This window comes from Sciurus vulgaris, assembly GCF_902686455.1.
Source record: "Sciurus vulgaris genome assembly, chromosome: 16".
NCBI classification, from domain to species: domain Eukaryota; kingdom Metazoa; phylum Chordata; class Mammalia; order Rodentia; family Sciuridae; genus Sciurus; species Sciurus vulgaris.
Window position 1 is genome coordinate 5940392 of NC_136477.1, and position 26831 is coordinate 5967222.

Sequence of the window (26831 nt, forward strand, 5' to 3'; positions counted from 1 at the left end):
TCTGCATACTACTGTCATTATACAGCTGTGCATCAGATAAGGGCATTTTGGTCCATGACATATACAATGGCGGTCCTGTAAAATTATTATGGAGCTGAAAAAGTCCTCCCTCCAGTGATGTGGTAGCTGTCATGACATCGCAAACAGCGACACTGCCTAGCTATGCATTTTTCAGAATATATTCCCATCACTAAATGGCACGCGACTGTGCATCTCCAAGCCTGTGGAATGCACAAGCCCAAGAGAACCCTGGTGTGAATGAGGTGGCGGTGACGAGTCAGTGGAGGCAGAGCAGGGTGTCATGGTGGAGGAAGCTGTGGAGGCAGGGGTGGGGGCCACGTGGAATTTCTCTGTACCTTCCGCTCAGTTTTGCTGTGACCCTAAAGCTCCCCTAACAAATAAAGTCTGATTTTGTTTTGATTTTTTTAGAGAAGGGTATCAGGAGCCATCCTCCTGCCTACCAGCTGATTAGGAAAAGAGAGAAGCCAATGAGGGGACCACAAATGGTTTGAAGGGACCATGGACAGAAGCAGAGACCACAGGGTCCTGCCTGCTGGCCAACAGATGCTTTTGAACAAGAAATGGCTGGACAAAACCAGTGAGCCTGTCCCACCAAGCATGGAGAACATGAGAACAATAGTCTGCCAGCATCTAGAAGGCTAGTTTCCAACTGGTGACTATTTGGCTCCCTGGGGACCACTAAAACCAACAAGAGTGACACCTGGGGATGGGGTACTACTGGCACCGAGTGGGCAAAGGCCAGGGATACTGCTAAACACCCTCCAGTGCACAGGACAGCCCTCCACACCCCATTCAAGGTGTTCAAGAGAGCGTCCGGGTCAAGAAACCCTCATTCTGGAGAGAAAGACTTTGGAGCCTTGGAGCCTGAGGGTGAAACATTCCAGTGACCTTGAGCCCTGAGGCCGAGGGAGGAGTGTGAGCAACCCCAGGGTCTCCAGACAGCATGCTAACAAGCATCCTGGAGGGGCTCCGCACTCAGGGCCACCCGTGTAGGCTTCATTGGTAAAGAGAATGACAGGTGTGTAGATATGATTGCACAAGGTTTGTCATTTGCAATCAGTAAGCCTCGGAAAGGGACATTTAAATTCTCAGGGAGCGCTGAAGGGGAACAGGGGATCCTGGGGGGCCCCTCACATCTCTCCTGTTTCTGGAGGCATCTCTAGTTGCTGCAGGTGGAGGGAGGGAAGGAAGGAAGGACAGGGTCCCCATCCGGAGACTGCACCTGAACTCACCCACACACAGCCTGCCCGAGGCGTCCAGCGTCAGGCCCTGGGGACACTCACAGCGGAAGGAGCCGGCAGTGTTGAGGCAGCGCCCATTCAGACAGATGCCCAGGAAGGACTCACATTCGTTCACATCTGGGCAGTGGAAGATAAGACGGAGAGGGAAGAGCTGGAGGCCCCCAAGAGTGCTGCTGGCCATTCCCCTGGGGCTCAGGAAGCCCAAGCTGTCCTTGGGGAGGAAGGAGGGGACTGTGGCAAGAATACTGGGGGATCTTGGGAAGACCTGGGTACCAGGGAGGGAAAATTTCGGTCTGCATCTCAAAAGACACTAGGGAGGATTCCCAGTAGCACCCAAGCATGACCTGCACCTGCCTGTATTATATGTGGATTTAGGGGGGGAAAGAACGGAGAGAGGGGCAGAGTTACCTTCGCAGGTGAGACCCTTCATTCGGGCGAATCCACGTGCACAGGTAGGGTCTGTGTGGGGGAAACGGGGATGGAGAGAGGAGTCACTGTCTATGGCCACCCACAGGGTACCTGCTCTACCCCGTGCTCCCACAGTGCCCAGGAGGCCCCAGGCAAGCTTTACCCATCTCGCAGCGTTCACAGGGGCTCCCCCAGGCAGCCCCGAGGGTGGCGCAGCACTCGGACCGCAGAGTGGCTCCTTGCAGGTTCACCTCACAATGGCCATCCTGGATCTGCAGCCAGCATGTGCCTCTTGTGCTGTCTGGGTAGAAGGCGCCTGGATGTCTATCTCACCTGCGGGGCTCACCCCTGCATCTCCACCTACAGATGCCCAGGATCTGCGACTCCTCTCACCTACACACACGGTACCAGGGGGCTCCAGCCGGCTGCCAGGGGCGCATTCACAGGTGTAGGAGCCTGCCAGGTTCCGGCACACACCGTTCACACAGGGGCTGGACAGGCACTCGTTGATGTCTGTGGGGACAGCCCACCACTGGTTGCTGAGTGGTGGGAAGAGGAGGCCCCCTCCTCCCTGGGGGCTGCTGCACCCAGATGCAAGGGGAAGCAGGCAGAGCATACGGGAGCAGACTGTGCATGCAAGGAAGTGAGTTCACCGTGTGTGTGAGAAAGAAGAAAACCAACTGTTTTTCCTACTCTTGCCTAACTCAGTGCAGAACTCTTCAGTGATTAGACACAGGTTTTTCCCCCCACACCAGTAGGGTGCCCTTTAGCTCAGTTCAGTGATGACACTGTCCACCTGAGGTTACAGGCAGATCTCACAGGGTAAGGGTTCAGTCCCGTAAGACTGTCCCCGGCTCCAGAGGCCAATCGAATCCAGGCCTCCAGAGCTTCTGACTGGCCAGCCAGGATCTGAGGGTCCCCACAGCCTGCTCCATCATTAGCTAGAGGGCTCACAGAACTCAGGCAAGCACTGACTGCCATTTCCTAGGACACTCCAGAGGAGCTTACAAGCATGGCCAGAGAGAGGAGATGCGGGAGGTGAGGCGTCAGGAAGCGACTGGAGAGCTCCAGGCACCTCCACGATTTGGGCAACCTGAAAGCCCCCGGGGCCGCGTAGTTCTGGGATTTTTACAGAGGCTCGGTGATGTAGGCATGGCTGACTCCATCTCCAGCTCCTCTTCCATTCCCAGAGGTTGGAGAGTGTGTGGAAAGCTCCCAGCTTCTAATTGCGGCATGGTCTTTCTGGTGACCAGCACCCATTCAGAAGCCCACCAACAGTCACTTCATCAGAACAAAACACCATCCGTCACCCAGGAACTCCCGAGGGATTTGGCATGCCATGCCAGGACTCAGGGTCAAAACCCAAACGTCAGGACAAAAGGTGCTCCAGGCATCCTTACTGCTCGGACTAGAGGAGGTATTGAAGCACTGTCCCAGGAACTGGGCATGACGGCCAAAAATATGTTTATTAGAAATCACACTCAGCCCCTGTGCACGCCGCTGATGTGCAGGGTCCTGTGAGCATGCATGTGTGGATCAGAGACCCTAAAGGGGGTCACAGCACAAGAGAGGTAAAGTCAGACCCAGGAGGAAAATGGAGAAAGGACAGAGGCCAGGGTGTGGCAGGGGGAGGCCCAGGAAGGCAGCAGGCGGGCGAGCCGTGTGCAGCCCGTGTGCACCCATCACACACGGCGTGTCGCCACGTGTACAGCTGTATGCACACCATATGCAGCACGTGCATCTGACTGTGTTTGTGTCACCTGTGCCTGCTGCTGGAGTGTGCCTGATACCCTGTACCTTCACAGGTCTCCGTGTCCTGCCGGAAGCTGAAACCCTGGGGGCAGGAGCAGCTATAGCTGCCAGGGCTATTCCGGCACCGCCCGTTGTCACACAAGAGGCTGTTGAGGGCACACTCGTCCACATCTGGAAGTTAGGGTTGGAGAGAGAGGTCGGGGGTCTGCAGTGGGAGCAGCCCACCCTCCAGTCCAGTGGCGGGCATGCTCACCAATGCAGTCCTTGCCCGTGGCTCCTGCCTCATAACCCAGGTTGCAGATGCAACGGTAGCTGCCCCGAAGGTTCTCACACACGCCATTGGTGCAGACCTCGGGATCGAGGGCACACTCATTGATGTCTGCGGCAGGAGGGGAGGCAGGAGTTGCCTGGGCTCTCTGGGGGTCTCCAGAAGCCAGTTCCCCTGCCCAGGCTGGAGTCCAGTCCAGACCTTGCCTCACTTCTCCCTAAACCAGAGTTGCTCAGCCCTGGCCCTGTTGACATTCAGGGTAGGTTGATTCCTTGCTATTGGGGGTCATCCTGCACATTGAAAAACGCTGGGGCAGCATCCCTGGTTTCTACCCATGAGATGCCCCCCAAATTCCCCTTGTCACCAGTTTGGAAGCCATGGAGCAGACATTTGCATAGCATCCCATAATATGATACAGCTGGCCCTCAGTGTCTGTGGGTTCTGCATCAGTGGATTCAACCAATCCAGGATGGCAAACATCCAGAAAAAAAACTGCATTCATGCTAAACACGTACAGACTTTTTGTGTGTGTGGTGTTAGGAATTGGGCTCACACGTGCTAGGCAAGTGCTCTGCCACTGAGCTGCAGCCCCAGCCCAAGTCCTTTTTATTTCTAATTTTGAGACAGGGTCGAACTAGGTTGCTTAGGGCCTTGTTAAATTGCTGAGGCTGGCTCTGAACTCGCGAACTTCCTGCCTCAGCCTCCAGAGTCACGCAATTACAGGTATGCACCACCGCACCAGCTTTGAAAGGGTTCCTGTTCTCCCACACGCCCGGGGAGAGTGCCATGTAAAGATGGAGGCAGAGGCTGCAGCGAGACTTCTACACGCCAAGGAATGCCAAGGATCACCTCTGAAAGCACGGGGAGATGCCTGGAACAGATTTCCCCTCCTGACCCAGGAGGAACCAGTCCTGCCTGCACCTTGGTCTCAAACTTCTGGCCTCCAGGGTCTCGAGAGGCGTCACGGTAAGCCAGTCTGCGGTGCTGTGTTAAGGCGGCTCTGGCAGATGAATATAGTTCCCAGCCACACCCTGCCTCTACCTGGAAACATGGGTCAACAGCACGCTGGCCCAGTCCAGAAGGGCCACATCCCACTTACCTCGACCATCTGTGGTGATGCCAAGTCCACTGCTGCAAAGTGCCTGGAACTCAGCTTGAGGGGAAGAGCCCGGGGCAAGGGGTCAGGGAAGTCAGCCATTGCGGAATCTGAGCCACAGATGCTTGGTCTTGGGCAAGAGTCTGGGGCTAAGATGTGCCGCCCACCTCCCCAGAGGGAGATGAACTCCCTTAGGTCTCTTCTTGGGGACAGCCCCAGCAGAGAGAAGCCGCCATCCCAGGAGAGCCAAGCCGCCATCCCAGGAGAGCCAAGACCTGGGCCGCCTTCCTGGACCAAAGAAACAGCTCAGGACTGAGGAGGTGGGTGGGGCCTGGGCAACCAGATGCTTACCAGAGTCCTTGGCAGGACAAGGCTGGCAGGGATCCCCAAACCCGTGGTCTGGGCTGACGCAACAGCACTCAGATTTGGTGACTGTTCCCGCGAAGGGGCGGGCGCAGGAGCCCTTATTCACAGCTCCGTGGCAGGTGCTGCGCACGTGGGTGTCCACACACACGCGGCCGTCTGCACCCACCGCCAGTCCCCCCAGGCACTGGCAGTGGAAGGAGCCCTCGGTGTTGGTACAGCGGCCATTCATGCAGATGCCTGGAGTCTGGCACTCGTCGATGTCTGTGACAAGTGGGACCCGCTGGGACCCACCACCTCCCTCACCTCCACCTCCATCCCTCCCATCTTCCCAGACCTTCCCTCCCGCTTCCTCCCGCTCCTGTCTGCCACTCAGGTCTCTTCCTCCCCAATTCCCCCTTTCCCTCCCCCAGCCTTCTTCCTCCCTCCCATTTCTTCCTCTCCCTTTTGCTTCACTTCTTTTTCCTCCTCCTCCTCTTTCTCTCCCACCTCCTCCTCCTCTCATTCCTTCCTCTCCCCTTCCTGCCCCTCCCAGTCCCCCTCTGACACTCAGAGTCCAGCCTCCAGCCTCACCCACACAGTAGCGGCCACCAGGTGCCAGCAGGAAGCCGGGTTTGCAGAGGCAGGTGAAGCTGCCGTCTTCATTGATGCACACACCATTGAGGCACATGGTGTTGGTGGCACACTCGTCGTGGTCTGGGGAAAAGGGGAGAGGCTGGGCCGGGGCAGGGAGGCCACCCTATCCTGTGAACCAGCCCCTCTCTCTCTTCTCCAGGACTCAGGGCCAAGCTGTGAAGGACCCCTCCCTGGGGTGTGGTTACCTGACTGTGTGTCGTCCCTTAGTATACACGAGGATGGTTTCAGGACCCCTCGGACAGCAAAACCCACAGATGCTTTTTTGTAAAAGAGTGTGGCATTTGCATAGAACATATTCACAACCTCCCACAGACTTTAATTATCTCTAGATGGCTGATAATGCCCAATATGATGTACACACTATAGCAAATTTTATGTTATGCATATTTTGCCACCAAAAAAAAAGCAAAACTAATTTTTCTTTTAAATAGGTGAAACGATGATTCCATAACCCTCGAAAGGTACCAATGCCACCAAATTGTTCACTTTTAAATGATTAAATTTAAATAAAATTGAAATTTTTTAAATTATTCACTTTAATGTGATTAAATTTATGTCATGTGAATCTCACTTCAGTTTTAAAAAAAGAAAGGGAAAAAGTCAGCCAATGAGAAAACAATTCAATTGAAAGCAACATGGCAGGTGCAGAGATGAGTTGCTTCCCCAAGTGTCACTGTGGACACTAAAGGACAACACATACAAAAAGGGGAAAGAGACGGACCCCCCTGGTGCACAGCAGCGTGGGAGGCTGAGGCAAGATCACAAGTTGGAGGCCAGCCTCAGCAACTGAGCAAGACCCTAAGCAACCTGCCAAGACCCTGTCCCAAAATATAAAATAAAAAGAGCTAGGGATGTGGCTCAGTGGCTAAGCATCCCTGGTACCAAAAAAAAAAAAAAAACATACAAAAATTTGTACATGAATGTTCATAGCAGCATTATCCCTAATATTGGGAAAAGTAAAATCAATCCAAATGTCCATCAATGGATGAATGCAAAGTGGTTCATCCATACAGAGGAATATTATCAGGCCATGAAAAGGAATGAAGTGCAGATACATCCTACAGGTGGAGGGCCTTGAGGACACCATGCTCAGCAAAAGAAGCCAGACATAAAAGACCACAAAGTGTGTGATCATAGAAAATGTCCAGAATAGACAAATTCAGAGTTAGGATGTGGATCAGCCTGGTCTGAGGCTGGAGAGAGGAGGGTGGATTATGAAGGAAGTTCTAATGGGTTGGGCCTTATTTTTTAAGTGAATATGTCCTAAACTTAGATTGTGGTGATGCTTATACAACTGTGCATATTCTAAAAACCACTGAACTGTAAGCTTTAAATGGTAATTTATGATATGCAAATTATAAAATGAAGATGCTTTAAAATCCTTCCACAGACGGGACTTTGAAGGCAGATCTCCTCACAAGGTGACTAAAGCATGCAGGGGGTCCCCACTGGGCGCTGACCCAGGCCCTACCCAAACCCCACAGGCAGCAAAGAGCCGGGTGCTCTCCAAGGTCCTGATCCCACCCTCTCTGCAACTGGTCGTTCTGGGCTGTCCTGGGAGAGGCAAGGGTCCCCAGCCCAGTGGACTGCTTGGTCCCACCCAAAGGCCCCTCTTGCAATTCATGGGAAGAATTTGAAAAGGAGGGCGTGAAGGAACGTTTAGGGTGGACGAGAGCGGGGACAGGAAGCGTCCGAGGTGAGCGATGGGAGAGGAGTGGATTCCAAGTGCTGTAAGGCAGCTAGTGGGGCCTGGAAGCCCCCTGCCACCCAGCCAGCCTCGACTCACCCACACAGTTCCTGGCGTCAGGGCTGAGCTCAAAGCCCGCGTTGCAGACACACCGGAAGCTGCCCTCCGTGTTGACACAGCGGCCCAGATGGCAAAGGCCACCGCTGACGATGCATTCGTCCACGTCTGGGAAGAGACAGGTGGGCAATCGGGAGGGCCCCACCCGGCCGGGCTCCCACTCTGGAGGGCCCCCCTCGCCCTGCACGCCAGTGGATGGGAACGTACCCACACACGCCTGTTTGGTGAGTGTGGCCTGGAAGCCCTCGTGGCACCGGCAGTGGAAGGAGCCGGGGGTGTTGACACAGGCACCATGGTGGCAGGGGCTGCTGGCACATTCATCCACATCTGCAGGCAGAGGGCCCTAAGCTCCAGCCCAGCAGAGCACGCCCCCTCCTCCACCCGCCTGCCGCTCACCAATACACTCGCCCCGCACATCCTGGGTGTAGCCCAAGTGGCATTCACAGCGGTAGCTGGCGGGGGTGGGCAGGCAGCGGCCGTTGAGACACAGGTTGGTGAAGTGTCGGCAGATGTCAATGGTCTGGTTCAGAGTGGCCGTTCCTGCACCGGCAGACCCCCCAGCCAGAGTGCAGGTTTTGCCTTTGGCCCTGACCCCTGCTGTGAGGGGCTGGACGGCCCCCGCCAGGGTCCCAGCTCTCACGCTGAAGCCCAGAGTCACACCTTAGATCCAGATCCCTAACCTAGGGCTGGACCCCACACCCTGGGCCAGAGCCTCCCTGTGGGGCAAGACCCCCCAACTCAGGCCTAAGGAAAAGGAAAGACTCTCAGGCCGGGGGCCAAAGCCTGACCGTGAGGACAAGCTCCCCAGCTGAGCCCCACTCCCAGACCACTGCCCGTACCGGCATCCCTCTGTATCTCAGAGGTGGGCTCCAAGACCCCCCCAGACATGAAAACCCACAGATGCTCAAGGCTCTTACATAAAATGGCAGAGCACTTGCATAAAACCTACACCCAGCCTCCATGAACTTTCATTCATCTTTAGGTGACATAATACCCACGCAGCGTAGGTGCCAGGTAAAGAGTTGCTGGACTGTGTTGCTTAGGGAATGCCGACAACACCTGCACGTATTCAGTGCAGATGTGATTCTTCCCCCAGACATTTTCTACCCACAGTTGAATCTGAGGCTGAGGAACCCCTGGATCCAGAGGTTGACTGTCACCCAGGCCAGGCCCCCACTCCAAAGCCCTGACTGCTTCAGAGAGCAGACCCCTCTTCTTGTCCCCAGGTCCCTGGCCACCCGTGGTCTTGGAACCCTCCTCCGGAGTCCCAGGCCTCACCACTGTTGGAGGTAACAGGGCCCAGACCGGGGACCCCACGCCCCCCGGAGCTGTGAGGCCTGTGTCGCGCTGGCCCCAGAACAGGACCCATCCCATTGGATCCGAAGCCCGAGAGGCCTGGAAAGGGACCCGGGTGAGAAGGCAGCAGAGGGAGCCCCTGAGCACAGAGTCGCTGGAACTCATCTGTAAGAAACAGGGTTTGGGGTCAGGCACAGTCCTGCCCAGGGGCCCCAACTGTAATCTCAAGCTCTCACTCACCAGAGCCCCGTGGAGGACACAACTCGGGGGCAGGGCCGGCTGCCCAGCATCGGCCCTTGTCACAGCAGCACTGCTGGCGAGTGTAATGACTGGCAAGGTCTCCTGCACAGCGGCCCCCGATTAGCACGGAAAAACAGGCGCCCATCCGGCGGTCTGCAACAGGGCAGGGCAAGGGGTGGCGGTGGGCACCAGTCACCAGACCTGAGTTCAAACCCATGCTGCCTGTGGAATGAATCTCCTCGACCCTGAGCCCTGGGCTCCCCATCCATAAGTCGGGGATGCCCCAAACACCCACCGCACCTCAGGAGAGTGCTGCCTGCCAGCGCCATCTCTCATCCTCCGGGAGACTAAGAGGTAGCTGTGACCTTATTCAGAAAAGGGTCCCAACATCCAAAGTGGCTCTGGTAGTAAGCTCACCATCAATGCAAGTGTTCAACCACCCCCAGGACGACCCCTTGATGGGGAGGGGGCTGCCAGTGGGAAGACAAGCAGGCACGCTGAGACTTGCACCTGTGTGTCCTCCCGTGCTGGCCTTGAGTATTAAGAGCAGCCTGCCACTTTGAGCAGTGTCCCCGAGGAGCAAGGTGGTGGATTGACAGCCACAGCCCCTGGGGAGACTAAGGCAGAGGCTCCCTAGGTTTGAAAACCATGGACACTCCTCCGCTTCCCACCAGGCCATTGGTCCCATGCTCTATGTGGTGATCAGATTTCTCAGGCTTTGACTGAAAGAGCATATTTTTAGTTTAAAACTTTGCAAATCTTGGCTGGTGGCCCATGGTTGAGAAACCCCTCCCACTGGCTGGGAGGGCTGCTGGCAGCCACCCCTGACAAAGTTGGGAAAATGTGCAAATGTTTCCACCTCCCCAGTCCCACTCTGTGCACCTGGGGCCCCCAGGCATGCGTGGGTGTAGGGGCTCAGCATCAGCTCAGTCCCTCAAAGGGGGCTGGGCCTGCCCAGACAAGGAGAGGTCAAGAACTCGTTCAAGGTCACCCAGCTGCGAAACCTAAAGAAGGATGGGAAACTAGATTCCCAACCCCAGGGGATCCAACCGGCAGCTGCCTCTCAAGTAGGGAAGAGACTGTATACGACTGTTATGGAAAGGGTGCTACTCTGGTATAACCAGTCCCTGTTGAGTGGCCCTGCCTCAACCTTCCCAGGCTCCTTCCTGTCTTGGTGAGTGTGTGTCAAGTGCCTTCTATGTACCCACAAATCACAAATCCAACCTTACTTCATCCTCACAACTCCATGAGGTCGATATTGCTATCCTCTCCACTTTATAATGAGGAAACTGAGGCACAGAGAGGTTAAGCCAGTCACCCAAGGTCACAGAGTCTGGGAGCAGCTCAGCTGGCAGTTAGAACCCGAAATGGAATCCAAAGTCCACGCGCAGAGACAACCTGACTTGGCCCAAATGCAGGCTCTGCCCTCAGTAGCTGGGGGAGAGCACAGTAGTCCAGGGGACCTGGACTAAGGCACCACTCTAGGCCAGCCACGATAATCCCCAGAGGTGGAGCCTGAAAAGTCTACAGTTGCCACCACGGCCTGGCCGAACTCCAAACATAACATTCCCAGCCCTGCAGGGTATAGGCCCAGCCAGAGGGGTTTGGGTGATGCTGGGAAGTCGCCAAAGCCCCTCCCCTCTCCAGCCCCTCCCTACACCGGACTCCACCCTTCCTCCACTACCACATCCACCTTCCCAGCCAACCCCTTGGACCCCACACAACTTCTAGGGCCTGGCCACCAGCTCCTCAAGAAAGCAGGGTGAGGCAGGGTGCCCCCCAACAGCCGGTGGAGTGTGGGGAATGCAGGATGCTGGGCATGGGGGGCACACAGCCAGAGACTCCCATCCCGGCTAGGGGTCTGAGGAGCTGGGTGGGGTCATTTCTCGAGTCTGCATTTGTTGTCAAGCAAACTTCTCTCTGATTCTCCACTTTCCAAATGGGGTGGGGGAGGGAAGACGAGGTGCTGCTGATGAGCTGGGAAGAGGGATGGAGTGGGGGAACAGAGGGGCAGGTGGACAGCAGGGCATGGAGATGGAGGAGGAGGGTGGGGAACAGACATAAATTTGAAAGTCAGACTGGGGGTCTTAGAGACAAGGCTCGAGGTCAGTGGCGGGGCACGGAGATCAAAGCTAGAGGGTCAGCAGGAGGCGCAGAAATGGAGGCTGAAGGGCGGAGGGACAGAGAGATGAAAGGGTGAGGGTCAGAAGCGGGCACAGGGATGAAAGCTGAAGGGTCAGGGGAGGCCTGGAGGGAAGAAGCAGTGAGCCAGGAGGGCCTAGAGTCTGAGGGGCGGGGGGCAGTGGAGCTGAGAGGCCCAGACAGAGGCGCACAGGAGTCCGAAGGGGCTTCCCAGGTGAGGTCTGTGACAGCCCAGAGGCTCACGGGTAGGAAGCCAGAATGCCAGAGGGGATGGAAACTGGCACAGAGACTGAAGGGCAGAAGGGCCGAGGACCAGAGTGCAGCCTGGCCTAGCTCCTACCGGCCCTCCCCGCTCAGCCCGGTCCAGAGGGTCTCACCCAGGCAGCGGGTGCCATCCAGGCTGCTGACGAAACCTCGGGGGCAGGTGCACAGGTAGCTGCCAAGGGTGTTGGTGCAGTCGCCCCTGGAGCAGAGGCCGGGAACGCTGAGGCACTCGTCCAGGTCTGTGCAGACAGGCCTGGTCAGCCAGGCCTCCCCACCAGCCCCTCCACCTCCCTGCGGGGAAGCCCGGGCGCCAGGACCAGGGCAGGTCCCAGGTGGCGCTCCACCTTCACACTTGGCGCCATTATCGCTGAGCCGGTGTCCAGCTGGGCAGCGGCATTCGAAGGAACCCACTGTGTTGACACAGCTGCCCCCCTGGCACAGGCCTGGCACGGCCCGGCACTCATCCACATCTGCAAGGAAGACATCCAGCAAGGGAGTGAGAGGCCCAGAGGAAGGACCCAGGGGGCCCAGGGCCTCTGCTCCGGCTCCACGATCCCCACTCACCTTGGCAAGCCCCTGTTCGGACACTGGGGACGAAGCCCCGGCGGCAGGGGTGTGGCTGTGCGGGGCAGAGTTCACAAGGAAGGCCCCAGGCACGGCCCACGGTGGCACAGCACAGCGCCTTGGTGCACATGAGGCCAGCTGGCTGGTGCGGGCAGCCCTCGGGGCCCACGTGGCTGAAGCAGGGTCCTGTCCGGTAGTCTGGGGGCAGATGGATGAAGCAGCTGGCCTCAGCCTGCCCAAGTCCCTCTCCATGACCTTCCCACCCTCTGTACCAACACACTGCGCCTTTTCTGGCCACGAGTCTCTGTTGCTACTACTCTCTTTCCAGCCCCTCCCTGATGAACTCCTATTCATCCTTTGACAGCCTTTCTCTTCTAAGTGTTTCGCAGCTAGCCTCCAGGGGGAGGCCAGGCTCCCCAAGCCCACAAAGCTCAAGGTCTGTCTGGACACCCCCAACCTCCCTTCCAGCAGGGACCATGGAAGCCCCGTTGGGAAGGGTCTCAACCCTGAGCACACAGGTGGCCCTGCCAAGTTTCCCAAATACTGGAGGGACTCGACATCTTCCCAAAGGCTGTGTCCCTGAACCCCAGGGCCCAGCCTGAGGAGCCACAGGGTTTCCCCAGCTGCCAACTGAGGTAACGTCCTGTCTCCACCTTCCAGATGTTTCCAGTAAAAAGGCTGGCACTCCACCAAGAGAAGCCCCTCCCAGGGGAAGCCAAAGTCACCCTCTACTCCAGCCCCTTATCGAGAAGGGGCTTCCAGCTCCCCAAACCCTGCTCCTCCCTGGGGCCTTCACTGTCCACTGCCCACCGCTGATCGTTCCTCTCCCACCCTGGAACCCAGGTCACCCCCAGTCCCTAGCTTCTGATTCATTGCTACACTCTCTCCAACGCAGCCTCGGTCACAGATGGGAAGGTCCCTGGTCCCTCCCATGACTGGCGTCAGTTCCAGGCCCCTGATAATCTTCACCCTCCTGGGCTCCCTGGTCACACCAGGCGCTCCAATGCCCTCTGCACCTGGAGATCTCCATGCCCACATCCCTGGCCTCACCCCGATCTCCCTTCTCAGTCTCCTGCCAGCTACCTGGTGTGTGTCTGCCCTGAAATGCCCAGGCCGCCTCCTCTCTCCTTGCTCCCAGGGAACCTCGGCAGATCCCTGCAGTTCCTCAGAGGGTTTCCATGATGGCACTGTCTCCCCCACCCTGCCCCCCACTGTCCACCCTCCCCCAGCCGTTGAACCGAACCCGGGATTCATTGTCCACTTCCTCTGCCCCAACCTTCCCCAAGACGCCATTGCTTCCACCCTCAGGTTAGGTGACCCCACCCACCTTGAGGTGTGGGTCTGTGCCATGAGTAGGGGGTCGGTAAAGGGGGGACTGTTCATCTCGTGAACCCCTACAGATCCTCTGAGATTCAGCCGAGGGGCCTCTTCTCCTAGGAAGCCCTCCCTGACCCCCTTCCCCTGACCCTGTGGTTTCTCTGCCCTTCACAGCCCCCTCATGGTGGCCCTGAAGTCCTTGTTGGAATTTTCTGTATCTGGGCTGGGTCCTCCTGTCCCTCAGATGGACGAGTCCACTTGGGCCCCAGCACAGGCCTTGTGCACAGCCAGAGAATAACAGATGTTTTGGAAAACGGATGAGCAAATGAAAGAGCTGTCCTCAGACTGCCCTGCAGCGGGACAGGGGCCAGCTGGACCCTCTCAGGGCCAGGCCGTGTTTCAGGCACGTCAGGAAACACTCCTCCCTCCCCTGAGTCCCTTGGTACCTCTCTCACACTGAGGCCCCATGAAGCCGTACACACAGGCGCAATGGTTGGGCCCGATGCAGCGGCCTCCATTGTGGCAGCCGCCGTCACAGATGGCTGTGGAAGGAGAGGAGAGTGACTGGAGGAGCCCCAGCAGCAGAGGGAGCTGGGACCCCAGCAAACCCATCGCCACCTGGGAATCCCCACCATCTGACCCAGACTGGCAGCAAGCACGATCCCTCCAATCCCAGGTCCCAGATGTGGGCCCCCTGGGCAGTGGGCAGTGGGCAGGAGCGGCAGGACCCACCCTCTGGGAACCAGGTCCAGGAGTACTCACGCTGGCCGCACACAGTGCCCGTGTAGCCCCTGTGGCACAGACAGGACTCCCCCCGGCAGCTGCCCCCATTCAGGCAGCTCACGCTGCACCCTGGCCCTAGGGACCAGGAGGGACAGACGTGAGGCAAAGCCGCCCAAGGAAGACCGCCAGGCCAGGCAGGCCCAGCCCGGCTCCTCGGCAGAAACAGCCGGGGCTCCTGGGGCATCCAAAAGCCTGGACCTTCTCCCACAGGAGCCCGTTTTCCGCTTACCTCGGCTCACCCCGCAGCTGGGGGCCAGCGTCCCATCAGCACAGGTACACAGGTTGGGCTGGGAGCAGAAGCCCTCACCGCAGGTGTGCCTGCAGACAGCTGGAAGGGCAGAGTGTGCAGCGGTCAAGGTGGGTGGGTCCCCAGGCCAGCCAGAGGCGGGTGGACACTGCCTGTCACCCCAGCTCTACACACACAGATGCCCCGTTCACAAGGGATGTCCCCCAGGTCTTGGCCTGAGTTGGGCAGGTGGTGTGACCCCAGCTGCAGCTCTGGGATTCTGCTAGAACCACGGGGAGAGATCTCTGGGCGTGGGAGACACAGAGAGAGCAGTGGGGTGGGGGGTAGCAGACACAGAGAGACTGATAAGGAGACTCAGCCCCCAACAGACAGGGATAGGACAGAGACAGAAGAGACAGGCAGGGGAGACTGCAGGGCACAAGAAATGAGTGCGGGGACCTGGGAGCTAGAGGCAGGTGCCATTCCTCAGGCTCCCGAGAGCACAGGGCTGGCCTTGCCCCAGCACCCCCTGCCTTGCACCCACCCACTTCCCGAAGGCAACAGCACTCACGCACGATGCACTGGCTCCTGCCGGGCAGGGTCCTCCAGCCAGGGCAGCAGTAGGCGTGAAAGCGGGAACCGCACACGTTTGGCCTTCGGGGAGAGCAGGATGTGGCTGGTAAGCCCTGCCCGTCCCTCACGGCAGTCCTCACGGACAGCCCTGCCCCCACCCCAAGTGCCGGTCAGCATCCTAGGTCCACTCACGCACCCCTGCAGGACACCAGGGCTGCCTCGCCTCCGCACGCGCCCAGGACCCGCAGCCTCCATGGCCCTGTCCCAGCGGCCTTGGCCACCCACCACACACAACAGGACCATCCAGGCCAGCAGGAGCCGAGCTGGGGGTCCCCGGGCCATGGTGAGAGCTCCAGTCTCTCTCCTTGCGAAATACGGGCCCTCCAGAGTCTTATGTCCTTTGGAGGCTGCAGAGAGGAAGCAGAGTCAGCCCCAGGTGAACACCCTGGCCAAGGGGCACACCACAGAACCAGGAATGGTGGGCAGGTTGCTGGGATAGGCAGTCCTGGGAGACCATGTGCCTCCTTAGGGAGCCAGAGGAGACATCCAGCCCTGACTCGGGAGCAGGCACAGTCAGGGCAGCCTTCTTGGAAGAGGTGTGACCACTCAGATGGAGTTAGCCAAGACAAAGGTCCCGGGGTAGAAGGTGCACAGCAAAAGCAGAGGCAGGGGAGGGAGGAGGGGGCTGAGGAGGAGGCAGGGGAGAGGGCCAGGTGGGGCCAGGTGTTGCAGGAGTGGGTTCTGCTGTGCAATGGAGCTTCTACTTATATGAAGAGCCCTTGAGAAGCTTTAAGTGGGAGCCACAAGGTGAGAAATGGGTGTTAGATGGAGCCAGTAAGGGCCCCAGAAGGAGACAGGAAGGAGGCTGGGGGTGGGGGGTGGCGGTATCACGACACCACTAGTCAGGGGCATAGCTGGCGCCCAAGCCAAGCAGAGGGAAGGGAGGGAAAGAGGACCCTGGCTCCCCCCATGCCAAGGTGGCTGGCTCTTTCCTTGGCCAGGAAGAATGAGAGGGGACATGGGGACATGGGGACATGGACAGTGGCTGGTGAAGATGACCAGTCAAAGGTTTGGAGACAGGAAGCTCAATACCCCATGAGAAGCCAGACCAGGTGGGATTCCGGGCCCCCTCCAGGTTCCACCTTCCAAATCAGGGAGAGGAACTGGCCTCAGGGGAGGACCGGGCTGGGAGGGCTGTGTGCGCTTGAGCGTGCCCCTCTCTGGGCCTTGGGGTAAAGTCGCACCCGATGGCCCCAGCTCTGGTCAACTTTGGAGGACAGGCCAGACGGGGAGAGGCTCCCTTTCTGGCTTCCAAGTTGCCCAGGCCAGTTGTGGTTCCGAGGACGCCTTCTCCAGGCAGCCCCTGGGACTGCGGGCCCTGGCTCCCTCTGGCCACCGCGGTCTCCAGCCTCGACCCCCCTACACTCCCGGGCATCCGAGAGCCGCGCCCCGGAGTTGGTCCAATGAATGAGCCAGGACGGCGCACGCGGCACGGACGCGGAGCTGGGAGGCCGCGGGGCGCGGAGTCCCGGGCTCGGCCCTCGAGGAGGGCGCGCGCCCCGGAGTCCGCCGGCTGCGATCTCCACCCCGCAGGGCCGAGGATGCAGGATCCCGGGCCACCACCCCGCTCGACTCCGCCTTCACCTGCGGATCGGGGACCGAGCCCCTCCCGCCGAGCGCCGGGCCCCCGCGACCCTCGCCGAGGGGAAGGCGCAGAGGGGAGGGGGCTGGGCCCGCTGCCCGCTGCAGACAAAGGAATCCCCTCCCCCTCCCGCGCGCCCTGGGTGTCGCCCGGCGCGGGCCCCGCTCCTTCCCTTACCTGCCGGGCTGCGCGCGTGGAGGCTGCACCGCTGGCGGACGCGCGGGACTCCGCTGTGCCGGGCCGGGGCCCGCGGCGCTGGGGGCCCGGGGCAGGAAGGCGAAACCGAGCGGCCAACCCCGCCGCGTTCCCGACCCAGAGTTGGGGGCGGGAGGAGTTTGGGGGAGGGCGCGTTTGCACCTCGTAGCTCCCGGGGCGGGGGCGAGGGGCTCCGATCCGGGGCGGGGAGAGAGGCTGGAGCCGGGGGAGGGCCTGGGGCTCCGGTGAAACTCTGCGGAGCTGGAGAGATGGAGCGGGGCTGGGGGTGCCCGGGGGCCGCGTTTTGGGTTAGCGATTGAGTTGGAGTTGGCCGGAGGTGGGGCTCCTGACTCGGGGCGGCCTGGACGACAGCCAGGGCGGGGAGGTCCCGGGCCTTACCTGGGAGGCCCTCCCACATTGCCCCAAGCCACCTCCCCCTCCCTCGGGCAAGCAGAATTCCAAGGGTGACGTGGGAAGCTCACCTGGCACCTGGAGTCTGGATTCTTAATAAGACTGAGATCCGGAGGCCCCTAGAAGACGAGGCAGAAAGCTGGGTAAAGAAAGATGGGGCGCGTTCCCCAAGAAGAATGCCCACGTTTTTGCATGAGTCCCCAAAATGAAGAGCATCAGAATTGGAAAGAGCTAGACTTTCGAATCTCTCCGAGCTTCCTTTTCTTCACCTGCCAGAGACCAGACTTCAGTATTTTAGCTCCCTATTTGGAATCTGCCCCACAAGTGAAAATTTCTGAATTTCCCCACCATTTTTCTAACAGTGGGAACAGACACCCACCACCAGTGGCAGAGGCTGTTGAACCTGAAGCTATTTCTCCATCCAGCAAACTCCTATGCAAGTGGCAAAACCCAATTCAAAAATCTCCTCACTACCGCAAATTGTTAGTTTCCCCTATTGAAGTCCCAAAGCTGACTGTGCTGAACAGGCCTCCATTCTAGTACTTCCAATGTTATAAATAGCACATAACAATTTAAGCTAGCATTTATTGGGTGTGAGGCTGGCAGCTTGTCAGACTTGGTGCTAAGAATTTCATATGAATCTGATTAACCACCAGAAAGGCCTGTGAGGGAGACACTCCTAAAATTCCCACTTTACAGATGAGTAAACTGAGGCAACAGGATCTGTAGCTTGTCTAGCCTTGCAAAACGAATCAGTGGTGGAACTGGAATTCAAACCTGGATCTCTCTGGGTCTGTGATCTTTGCTAGATGGTCCTGATTGGTCTGCAGGCTCACATGAGCCTGTCTCCTTTTAGGGAAGGGAAGGGGGTCCCTGGGAAAGAGGCCACAGGGATGTGTGGAGGGTCTTTGCAAAGAGGTCTGGGGAGAGTGTTGGCGTGGGGGGAGAACTGCCCAGCATCCACACGGCCCAGCTGGGAAGGTCTTCAAGGGGCTCTCAAGACTCCCCAGCCTGGGTCCCAGGAAGCCCTGGAACCCGACACTCCCAAATCCGGAGGGACGGACCCCAGGAGAGGGGGAGGGGAAGGAACTGGTGGAAGCCCAAGGCTCTGCAGAGGGGAGGAAATAGGAAAAGAGGAGGGCAGGGGGCGGGGAGGACAGCCCAGGCAAAGCCCTGGAAGCCAGGGAACATAAACCTGCCAGTACTGAGTGCAGCTGGAGCCTTTGGGGGCACTGGGACTGCAGGGCTGAGTGGGGCCAGGAGCACCCAAGAGCCCCGGGAGGCTCCCGCCACCTCAGGGGAGCTTGGCAGTCTCATGGGAGGGGCCCCTGCTGCCAAGGCTGCACTGTGGGGCTTGGGGGCAGCTAGGACTCCAGGGTTGAACTGGGGGAGCTTGGAGCATATGGAGACCTCAGGGACAACCCAAGGTCATTGAGGCCAAGAGAGCAGGGCCTCTAAAGAAGGTCAGTGGGGTGGTGGGACCTGGGGAGGGTGGGCTCAGGAGGAAATGCAGGACCTAGATGGTGGGAGAACCAGGGGCTGTTGGGGACAGAGCAAGCTGCCTGGGACACTGCAGGGACCTGTGCCAAGGTCCACCTTGGCCCGTTCTTCAGCCAACAAGTGAACCCAACGTGGGCACTGGGTCAGGTGCAAGATGCTCTAGGAGCAGTCCAGCCTGTGCAGAAGGTGGAAGGGGACAGTCCCATATCGGGGACGCAGCAGGACCAAGCAGTGGCGAAGCCCAGAGGAGGGCTCTTCTGGAGGAGTGGAGCACAGGCGATGGTTTGGGAAGCCTTCCCGGCTCTCTGGAAGAGAGGGCGAGGGAGCCCTGGAGTGTGGCAGACAGAGGGCGCAGAGCTGCTGGAATCCCGCATTCCATGACGGTGACAGCAGCGTGGGCACTTGCTGTCCTTAGCCCCCGACTCCGTCCACGCCAGCACACCCTGCGCGTCCTGTGGTTCTGCCTCCCGTGGGGCGGACCGCTCTGGTCTGTTACATTGCTGCTCTTATCAATTTGATCCCACTGACAGGGTCCACATGTGTCACACCGTCACAAAGGGACATCCAAGATCTGCGCAGACTCTCAGTATCCCAGTGCCAACCCAGGACAGTGACAAAGATAAAGCCCATCTCACACTCTCTCCATCAAAGTGACGCCACCACTCAGCTCCTGTTCCCAGACATCTCTCACTGCCACCTGTCATGGCAATGCCTTGCTGTTGTCTGGCTACCCTGCTGCCGGTGGCGTGCGTGACATCTTTGTCACCTCTGCACCTTCCCTTTGTTGCTGTGATGTTGTCAACTGCTAACAGTCAGGGTGATCATCCAGAGTGTTGGACGTTGGCACCGGCCAGTCCGTCCCAGCAGAAAGGGCTCTGAGTCACTGTAGAAGCCTCTGGGAGGCTGGGAGATCTGCGGCCAGCAGCCTCCGCCGCTCTGGCCTCACAGGAACACTGCGGAGACCTCCGACTCCAGGCGCTGAGGCTGCTGGAGGCTCCTAGACTCTAGGAACCAGGAGCAGCTCAGCAAAGTGGAGTCCACCCGGCCCAGGGCCTCTGACACCAGCTTCTGTGGGGAGACGGAGGCATTTGCTGGCTGGCGCGGGGCATGTGCCACCATCTCGTGGCAGGGAACTGAGGAAACGGGGCCGCGAGGTGGTACCTGCCTTGCAAAGGGAATTTCTCAGACTCGGGACAAGCTGCCGATGGCAGGGTTGGCAAGGGCCACCGCCGTGTGGTGCCAACCCTGGGCTGCCTCTCACATCAGGCACGGGTGCTCCTCCACCTCCCCCTGCCACCTCACTGCACCCGTGCCCACTGTCACCTGGCACTGTCATACACATGGTCCTTTGTCACTCATGGTTGTTTTTCTAAATTTCAGTGTCACCTGTTGCTGTCAAACTGGCTCCCCATTGTTCCAGTTCCCAGTATTACTTTGTCACCTGCCGCTGTCACATTGTCACACCATTAATGTCACCGGGAGTCCTGCCCCCACCACGGTCATCCTGTTCAGGTCACTGAGTCACTCCAGTCCCATCCCTGCTCCTCTCCCTTTCCCGGTGGTCTCAGAGCCCCCTCTTGTCAACGGGACTCAACTGCGGCTGCCCAGAGTGTCTCCCCAGTGTCCATGGGCAGGATGGAGGCAGGCTGGGCCCGGGTCCGGGAGACGTGGCGGGGAGGTCAGTGGCTGCAGTCTGTGGTGTGTGGGGCGACAAGCCAGCCAGGCGGGGTGTCCTGGGGACAGAGCCTTCTTTGTCTGAGCTCAGGAAGCAGCTGGTGGAAGGGAGGATTGAGCACATGCCTGAGGTTGGCAGGGTGCCTGGGACTGAGGCTGGGGGACTGGAGACCAGGGGAAAGCCCTGAGGAGGAGGCCAGGCTGGACCAGGAGGGCCAGGGGAGAGGACGGCCCTGGGAGCTTCCCCCTCCGCCCCATTAGTGGGCTGCTCCCTGCCTGCCGGCTGGACCCTCACAAGGACCACAGGCCAGCTCTGCTGTCACCTCACCGAGCAGACGGGGACGCCGAGGCTCAGAGCCACCAGGGTGATCACCTGGACCCCTGGCCAGGAAAGAGCACAGGGGTCTGAACCCAGGGCACAGAGCTGAACACTCTCCCCGCTATGGTTCCGGTATGTCCCTCAAAACTTAATTGTTGAGGGCGCTGTTGCCGTTTGTGGGCGAGGAGTGTGAGTGGCCTGAGCCGGCGGAGGAGTGCTGCTGCTCTCCGTAGTCCGGACCCCCAGCGTTTTGGCAGAGAGGTTGCCCACTGCCTTTGAGGCCCACCATGAGACGCTTGGGCTCCGTGCAGCGGAAAATGCCGTGTGTGTTTGTGACGGAGGTGAAAGATGAGCCTTCCGCCAAAAGGGAGCATCAGATCAGCCATACCTTTGGGCTAGACTAGATAGAAAACCCAACAAACAAGCTGACAAGAGATTTAAAAATTTTCTACATTCAAAAGAAAACTCAAAAGGTTGGGTACCAATAGAGAAAAACAACAAACAGTATTGCTGGCATTCCTCTGTAGTTAATTATGAATTTGAAATTGCTCTGGTACTAAAGCATTGCCCTGATGATCCAGGACTTTTGGAAATTAGTGCAGTGCCACTCTCGGATCTCTTAGAACAAACACTGGAGCTTATAGGAACAAATATCAATGGAAACCCGTATGGGTTAGGAAACAAGAAACATCCATTACATCTTCTTGTACCACATGGAGCATTTCAAATAAAAAATCTGCCTACATTGAAGCACAATGATCTGTTGTCTTGGTTTGAAGGTTGCAGAGAGGGTAAAATTGAAGGAATAGTGTGGCACTGCCATGATGGCTGCTTAATTAAGGTCCATCGCCATCATCTTGGTTTATGCTGGCCAATTCCAGATACTTATATGAATTCAAAACCCGTTATTATCAACATGAACCTGAACAAATATGACTATGCCTTTGATACTAATGTTTGTTTAGTCGTTTTTCGAAAATAGATAACCAGAAATTTGGTAGACTCAAAGACATAATACTTGATGTATAATGAAAATGCAATTAAAATTACATTTGTTATGTTCAAATCTTGAATATTCTGCCATGTTAAAAAGTAAAAATGAAGTTTACTGTTGTCTACTGTGAAACATCATTGTCCTCTAGCATTTGAAGAAATTTTCCAGTTGCAAATACCTATTCAAATTTTAATTTAGAATCAACACATTAATTGTAACCTCTGAATATAAAAATGTAATGAACAGAAAGCTCCCCAAGCTTATGTAATTTGATTCTGTCCACTGTAACTGGGTGATAATTTAAAGATGACAATTAAACTAATAATGTTTTTATCAATACTTTAAATATCTTGAGCTCAATTTAATCTTGCTAGACATTTAACAAAATGTACATCTTGCTGGGGATATAGCTCAGTTGGTAGAGAACTTGCCTTGCAAGCACAAGGCCCTGGGTTCAAATCCCCAGTACCACAAAAAAAAAAAAAAAAAAAAAAAAAAAAAGCAGAAAATGTACATCTTAATCTTATATCTTAATGGCTGTATATACAGATCATAGTACTTGTAGCACTTGACAATCTTAAATAATTATATATAAATTCTAAATGTTAAAATTGTTAAAGTTTACCCTCACACTTTTTTAAAAACTTAAGACATTATGAGTGTAGAGAAATTCACCATAGTTTATTATCTATTCTATGGTCATAACTTTTAAAGTCTTCAAAAATATATTTTTCTAATAAGTTGAAAATTTTCTATAATTTACTAAAATTTTCAATTTTAAGTAAAAGTAGAATATATTAAGAAGGAAAATTTTTGGTTCACAGACTTGCTTGATTTACAGATGAAACATAAAATTAATCAAAAGCTAATAAATACAATTACATAAGGCCTTCAATAAATGGGGAAATTAACAGGACTTTCTTCATCTTTGGACTGTTCAGAAGTAGGAACAGAGCTACTTAATCCAAATTGTTCAGAAAGGTTTTTTAACTTCTCTTCTAAGAGAATATTTTTTTTCACTTCTTCTTTGTAATTATACTTTAGATCTTCAATTTCTTCAAAAAATGAAGGATCGAAATTTTCCAGTTCTTTTTTCAGCTTTTTTATTTCCTCCTATTAGAAACATATTAATTTTAAAAGTTGCACATAGAAATAGCATGTTTTAGGTTTGAACTGAAGAGAATAAAAGATAAAATAACTTGAAGTCGAATACAGTTAAAAAGGCAGAAATATTTTCATAATATTTTGTTAATAAGGTTTTATTGTACAGGATAAAGAACTTGTTAACTGCCAAATTAAATGATATAGTCTGTAAATTATGTTTTAGCCTTTAAAATTTGTTAATTAACTCTAAGAGTGAGATTTAATTTTTCCTTAAAATCACACCAGGAACTATCAATAAGTCAATCAAAAGTGAACTTCTGTATTCACAACACTGAATTTATTCTGGTTTAAGATTTTTCGTTTTGTGCTTCATTTTTATTTTTTATTACAAATATATACTTTTTGATGAATAATGACTAAGTTCTTATTAAGCATATTTATGACCAGAGAAACCTTGGGATTTCTCCTTTACTAAAAGTTAGGCATCTGGTAAAGAGAGAAACTGGGCTTTACTGGCTATTTTAAATAGCCAGTGATCACCAGATAATTATCCAGGCCCCTTTTTTCTGTTGGTGGAATCTTAAAGTACATAAAGCACAGAAAAAAATTTAAGTGAACTATAACCTTAGAGGAAGATTTCCAAAAAAGAATTTTAAAAGATATTTAAAGACACTGTTCCAATTGTGACCCAAAACTTAATATCTTAACAACTGTAAAGAGCTATATAAGCCCTGTTAACGGTGTTTGGAGGCAGGGCCTCTAGGAGATTTGGAGGTGCGCCCCCCCAACATGGAATTGGTGACTTTTTTTTTTTTTTAAAGTAGGATCTCGCTTTGTTGCCTAGGCTGACCTTGAACTCCCAGAATCAAGTGATCCTCCTGCCTCAGCCTCCTGAGTAACTGGGACCACAGGTGCAGGCCTCCGCACCTGACTACCTTAGTGGTTTCATAAGAAGAGGGTGGGAGGGAGGTGCCAGTGGCTTGCTGTCCCTCCACAGATGAGGATGCAGGAAGGAGTCCCCACCGGAGGCTGGCACCTGCTGGCTTTCTTTCCAGACTCAGGAATCAGGAGCTCAAGGAACCTCTATTTTTTATGTTACTTGGTCCACAGTATTCACTTGCAGCAGCAGAAAATGAACTGAGACCCTTCCCCGTGCCTGGGGTCTCCCCATCCCAACTCAGCCTCAGTCTCCTGCAGGGGAAGGTGGGAGGAGCCTGTGGATGCTTGAGATATGTGCACGTATTGTTCTTATGAAATTAGCAGAGGGGTACAGGGCTTACCAGTGTGTGCAAGGCCCCTGCGTTGATCCACAGCACCGTGAGGGAAAAAAAACTAACACAAACACAAGCAACTTTGTACATTGTTCGGTACTTTCCTTTTTTCCTCTGTGAGAAAAAAATTATTTTCTGTAAATTCAATCGGTGATTGTCTTTTATTTCCCATTTCCTTTTATTGAGGTAAAATTCACATAACATACAAGCTGTCATTTTAAGGTGCGCCACTCAGTGCCCTTAATATATTCACGCTCTTCTTCAAACACTTCCCCTATCTTGTTCCAAGAGGTTTTCATCACCCCAAAAGGAAACTCTGCAGATTAGCGGTCTCTCTCCAGACCTCTTCCTGTCCCTGACAGTCACTAACCTAGTTTCTATCTCAGTGGGTTTGCCTACCCTGGGTGATCATATAAATGAAGGCGTGCAGAATGTGGCCTTTTAATCTGTTGTTTTTTTTTTTTTTTCATTGAGTGTGATGTGTTCAAATATGGACAGCATCCACCAAAGGCCCACAGGTGAAGGTCAGGTCTCCATGGAGGTGCTATGTAGCTTTAAGAGGCGTGGCCTAATGGGAGGCCCTTAGGTAATTGGGGGCATGTCCTCAAAAGGGACTGTGGGGCCTGAGTCTCTCAGCTTGTCTCTATCCTTGGTTAGATTTGTGACTGCTCCCTCCCACCATTGACATCAGCACCCCCACCATAGACCCAAACAAATGGGAGTCACCCAATCTTGGATTTGAACCTCCAGAATTGTGAGTTGAAAAACCATTCTCTCTATGAAGTTGGCTGCTTCAGGTATTTCATTACAGTAACGCAAAGCTGACCGACACAGACGGCCATGCTGGGCAGGCGAGGATGAAGCATCGTTGGCCACAAACACACTTGGAAGTCAGAGGCAGGAACCCCAAGCAGAGAGGAAATCTGAACATTCTAGAGAGAGAAAAAGGGAGCAGAGGGGATGAGGAGAGGCACATGTTTCCACCTGAAGACAGACAGGAGTCCTGGCCCTCAGACGCCCCTCCCTGGGACAGGACTTGCACTAGCCACGCCCAGAAGGTCAGGAATTAGAGGATACAGAGGAAGTCTCAGGAGACTCTTCGCAGGAGAAGACAAGGGGAAGCCGTGCTGTAGGGCGGAAGGCAGGAGGCTTGGCCCCAGGGAGATGCTCCTCATACCCACCAGGATGCCATCATCGATAAAGTGGAAAATGGCAAGTGTGGGTGAAACGGTGCTGTGAGTGAGCGTGTAAGATGGGGCAGTTGCCGTGGTACCCTGTGTTCCAGCCGTTCCCGCCTAGGCATGCACACCTGGAATGATTATAGGATCCGAACAAGATACCTGCACCTGGTGTCCATAGCAGCACGACTCGCCATAACCAAAAGGTGGCAACACCCCCAGGGCCCTCCCATGGGTGGGTGCGTATGCCCACATACAGTGGGTATCTATGCAGTGGAGCGTGAGCGGGCCTCGTTTTGATTCACGAGTAAAGAACACATGTGCGATTATTATAAAACTGCCCTCCAGAAAGCTTTTGTGTTTGCTTCTTAGGGATGCCGGTTCCCAAACCCCATAAACTGGTGGCTTAGAGCCAGAGAAATGTGTCGTCTCAGTTTTGGAGGCTTGAGGTCTAAAATTGAGGGGTCTGCAGGGTTGGTTCCTCTGAAGACTGGGACAGAGGACCTGCTCCAGGCCTCTCCTGTAGCTTCTGGTGGCCTCTGGCGTTCCTTGGGTCATCGATAGCCACCTTCTTCTCCCCGCGTCTTCGCCCACTCTTCCTCTCTGCTTGTCTGCGCCTGTGTTTAGCATGTCCTTTTAATTTTCTGTATTCTGATTCTTTGACATCTAGCCCCTCCCAGGGTCAGCCAGTTCCTAGAAACAGTCAAGGACGCACGAATGCACCTTCCAGAGGTGATGTCACAGAACTGGGAGCCTTGGAGGACTTCAATACAGGTGGTGCCTGCAGTTGGGTTCTGCAAACATTGGGACCATGGGGCTGGGCATGGACTGGTCTCGCTGGGAGGAGGGAGGACCTCAGCACCCACTTCGAGCCCTGGCATCTGCACCCACTGATCAGGGACACCAGGATCCACCCAGACTCCCTCCTCTGTGTGGTCCATTCCTGGTGGCGAAGGCGCCATCTGCAGCTCCGGCTCTGCCTGGAGCCTCAAGGGTGTTACAAGGGAATTAACATTTTTAAGCACTTACTGGGTGCCAGGTGCTTTGCGTTCATTATTATACAGAGTACCCCCTGCGTAATAACCCTACAAGGAAGGTATGAGGTTCAGGGTCAGAGAAGAAGACTGAGGTCAAGAATTAAGAGGATTAAGTGCAAATTGCCAAGGCCAGAAGTGCAAGCATGACTGAGTCAGAAGGTGTGCGTGTGCCGGGGCATCCCCCAGTGCTTAGTAAATGCTCACGGAAGGAATGAGTGATGGGTGGGCAAGTCAGGTGTGGCTGGGGGAAAGGAGTGGAAAGTGCTCCGAGGGCTGAGAAGGACTCAGATTGAGCAGGGTCTTGAAAGCCAGGAGCATGGAAGTGACCTGGAGGCAGCTGGGAGCTACGGAGGTTTCTAGGGAGGGAGCCGCACGGTCAAATTAAGTTTGAGAACTTTGTTGCCAAGAAGGGTGGAGTTCATCGAGTTTGTCACTAGAGGGCACTCACGATTTAGCAGAGATTGTCCTCAGCGCTGCACTGCCTGTAGGAGGGAGGCCATGCCATGCGGGTG

At 55.4% G+C, this 26831-nt stretch overlaps 1 protein-coding gene and 1 pseudogene across 2 annotated transcripts in view; one reads left to right on the forward strand and one right to left on the reverse strand.

Annotated features, from left to right (window-relative positions):
- The window catches only part of FBN3 (fibrillin 3), a gene marked incomplete at its 3' end in the record, with an annotated part of 54254 nt that extends 38908 nt beyond the window's left edge, over nucleotides 1–15346 (reverse strand). Inside the window, exons 1-22 of the mRNA XM_079115090.1 lie at nucleotides 15191–15346; nucleotides 14993–15075; nucleotides 14425–14523; nucleotides 14175–14270; nucleotides 13859–13954; nucleotides 12096–12293; nucleotides 11876–12001; nucleotides 11645–11770; nucleotides 9126–9278; nucleotides 8868–9050; nucleotides 7986–8129; nucleotides 7797–7916; nucleotides 7572–7697; nucleotides 5723–5845; nucleotides 5138–5413; nucleotides 4790–4843; nucleotides 3676–3801; nucleotides 3468–3593; nucleotides 2064–2183; nucleotides 1834–1971; nucleotides 1671–1721; nucleotides 1254–1379 (exon numbers count right to left, since the gene is read on the reverse strand). Coding sequence (XP_078971216.1) covers nucleotides 1254–1379; nucleotides 1671–1721; nucleotides 1834–1971; nucleotides 2064–2183; nucleotides 3468–3593; nucleotides 3676–3801; nucleotides 4790–4843; nucleotides 5138–5413; nucleotides 5723–5845; nucleotides 7572–7697; nucleotides 7797–7916; nucleotides 7986–8129; nucleotides 8868–9050; nucleotides 9126–9278; nucleotides 11645–11770; nucleotides 11876–12001; nucleotides 12096–12293; nucleotides 13859–13954; nucleotides 14175–14270; nucleotides 14425–14523; nucleotides 14993–15075; nucleotides 15191–15336 — 2836 coding nt within the window. The 5' untranslated portion in view covers nucleotides 15337–15346. The remainder of the gene's footprint in view (nucleotides 1–1253; nucleotides 1380–1670; nucleotides 1722–1833; nucleotides 1972–2063; nucleotides 2184–3467; nucleotides 3594–3675; nucleotides 3802–4789; nucleotides 4844–5137; nucleotides 5414–5722; nucleotides 5846–7571; nucleotides 7698–7796; nucleotides 7917–7985; nucleotides 8130–8867; nucleotides 9051–9125; nucleotides 9279–11644; nucleotides 11771–11875; nucleotides 12002–12095; nucleotides 12294–13858; nucleotides 13955–14174; nucleotides 14271–14424; nucleotides 14524–14992; nucleotides 15076–15190) is intronic.
- Nucleotides 15347–20899: 5553 nt separating this feature from the next.
- Nucleotides 20900–22120, forward strand: LOC306646504 (RNA ligase 1-like; annotated as a pseudogene). Its single transcript has one exon. The product of its transcript is annotated as an RNA ligase 1-like (transcript).
- The last annotated feature ends 4711 nt before the right edge of the window (nucleotides 22121–26831 follow it).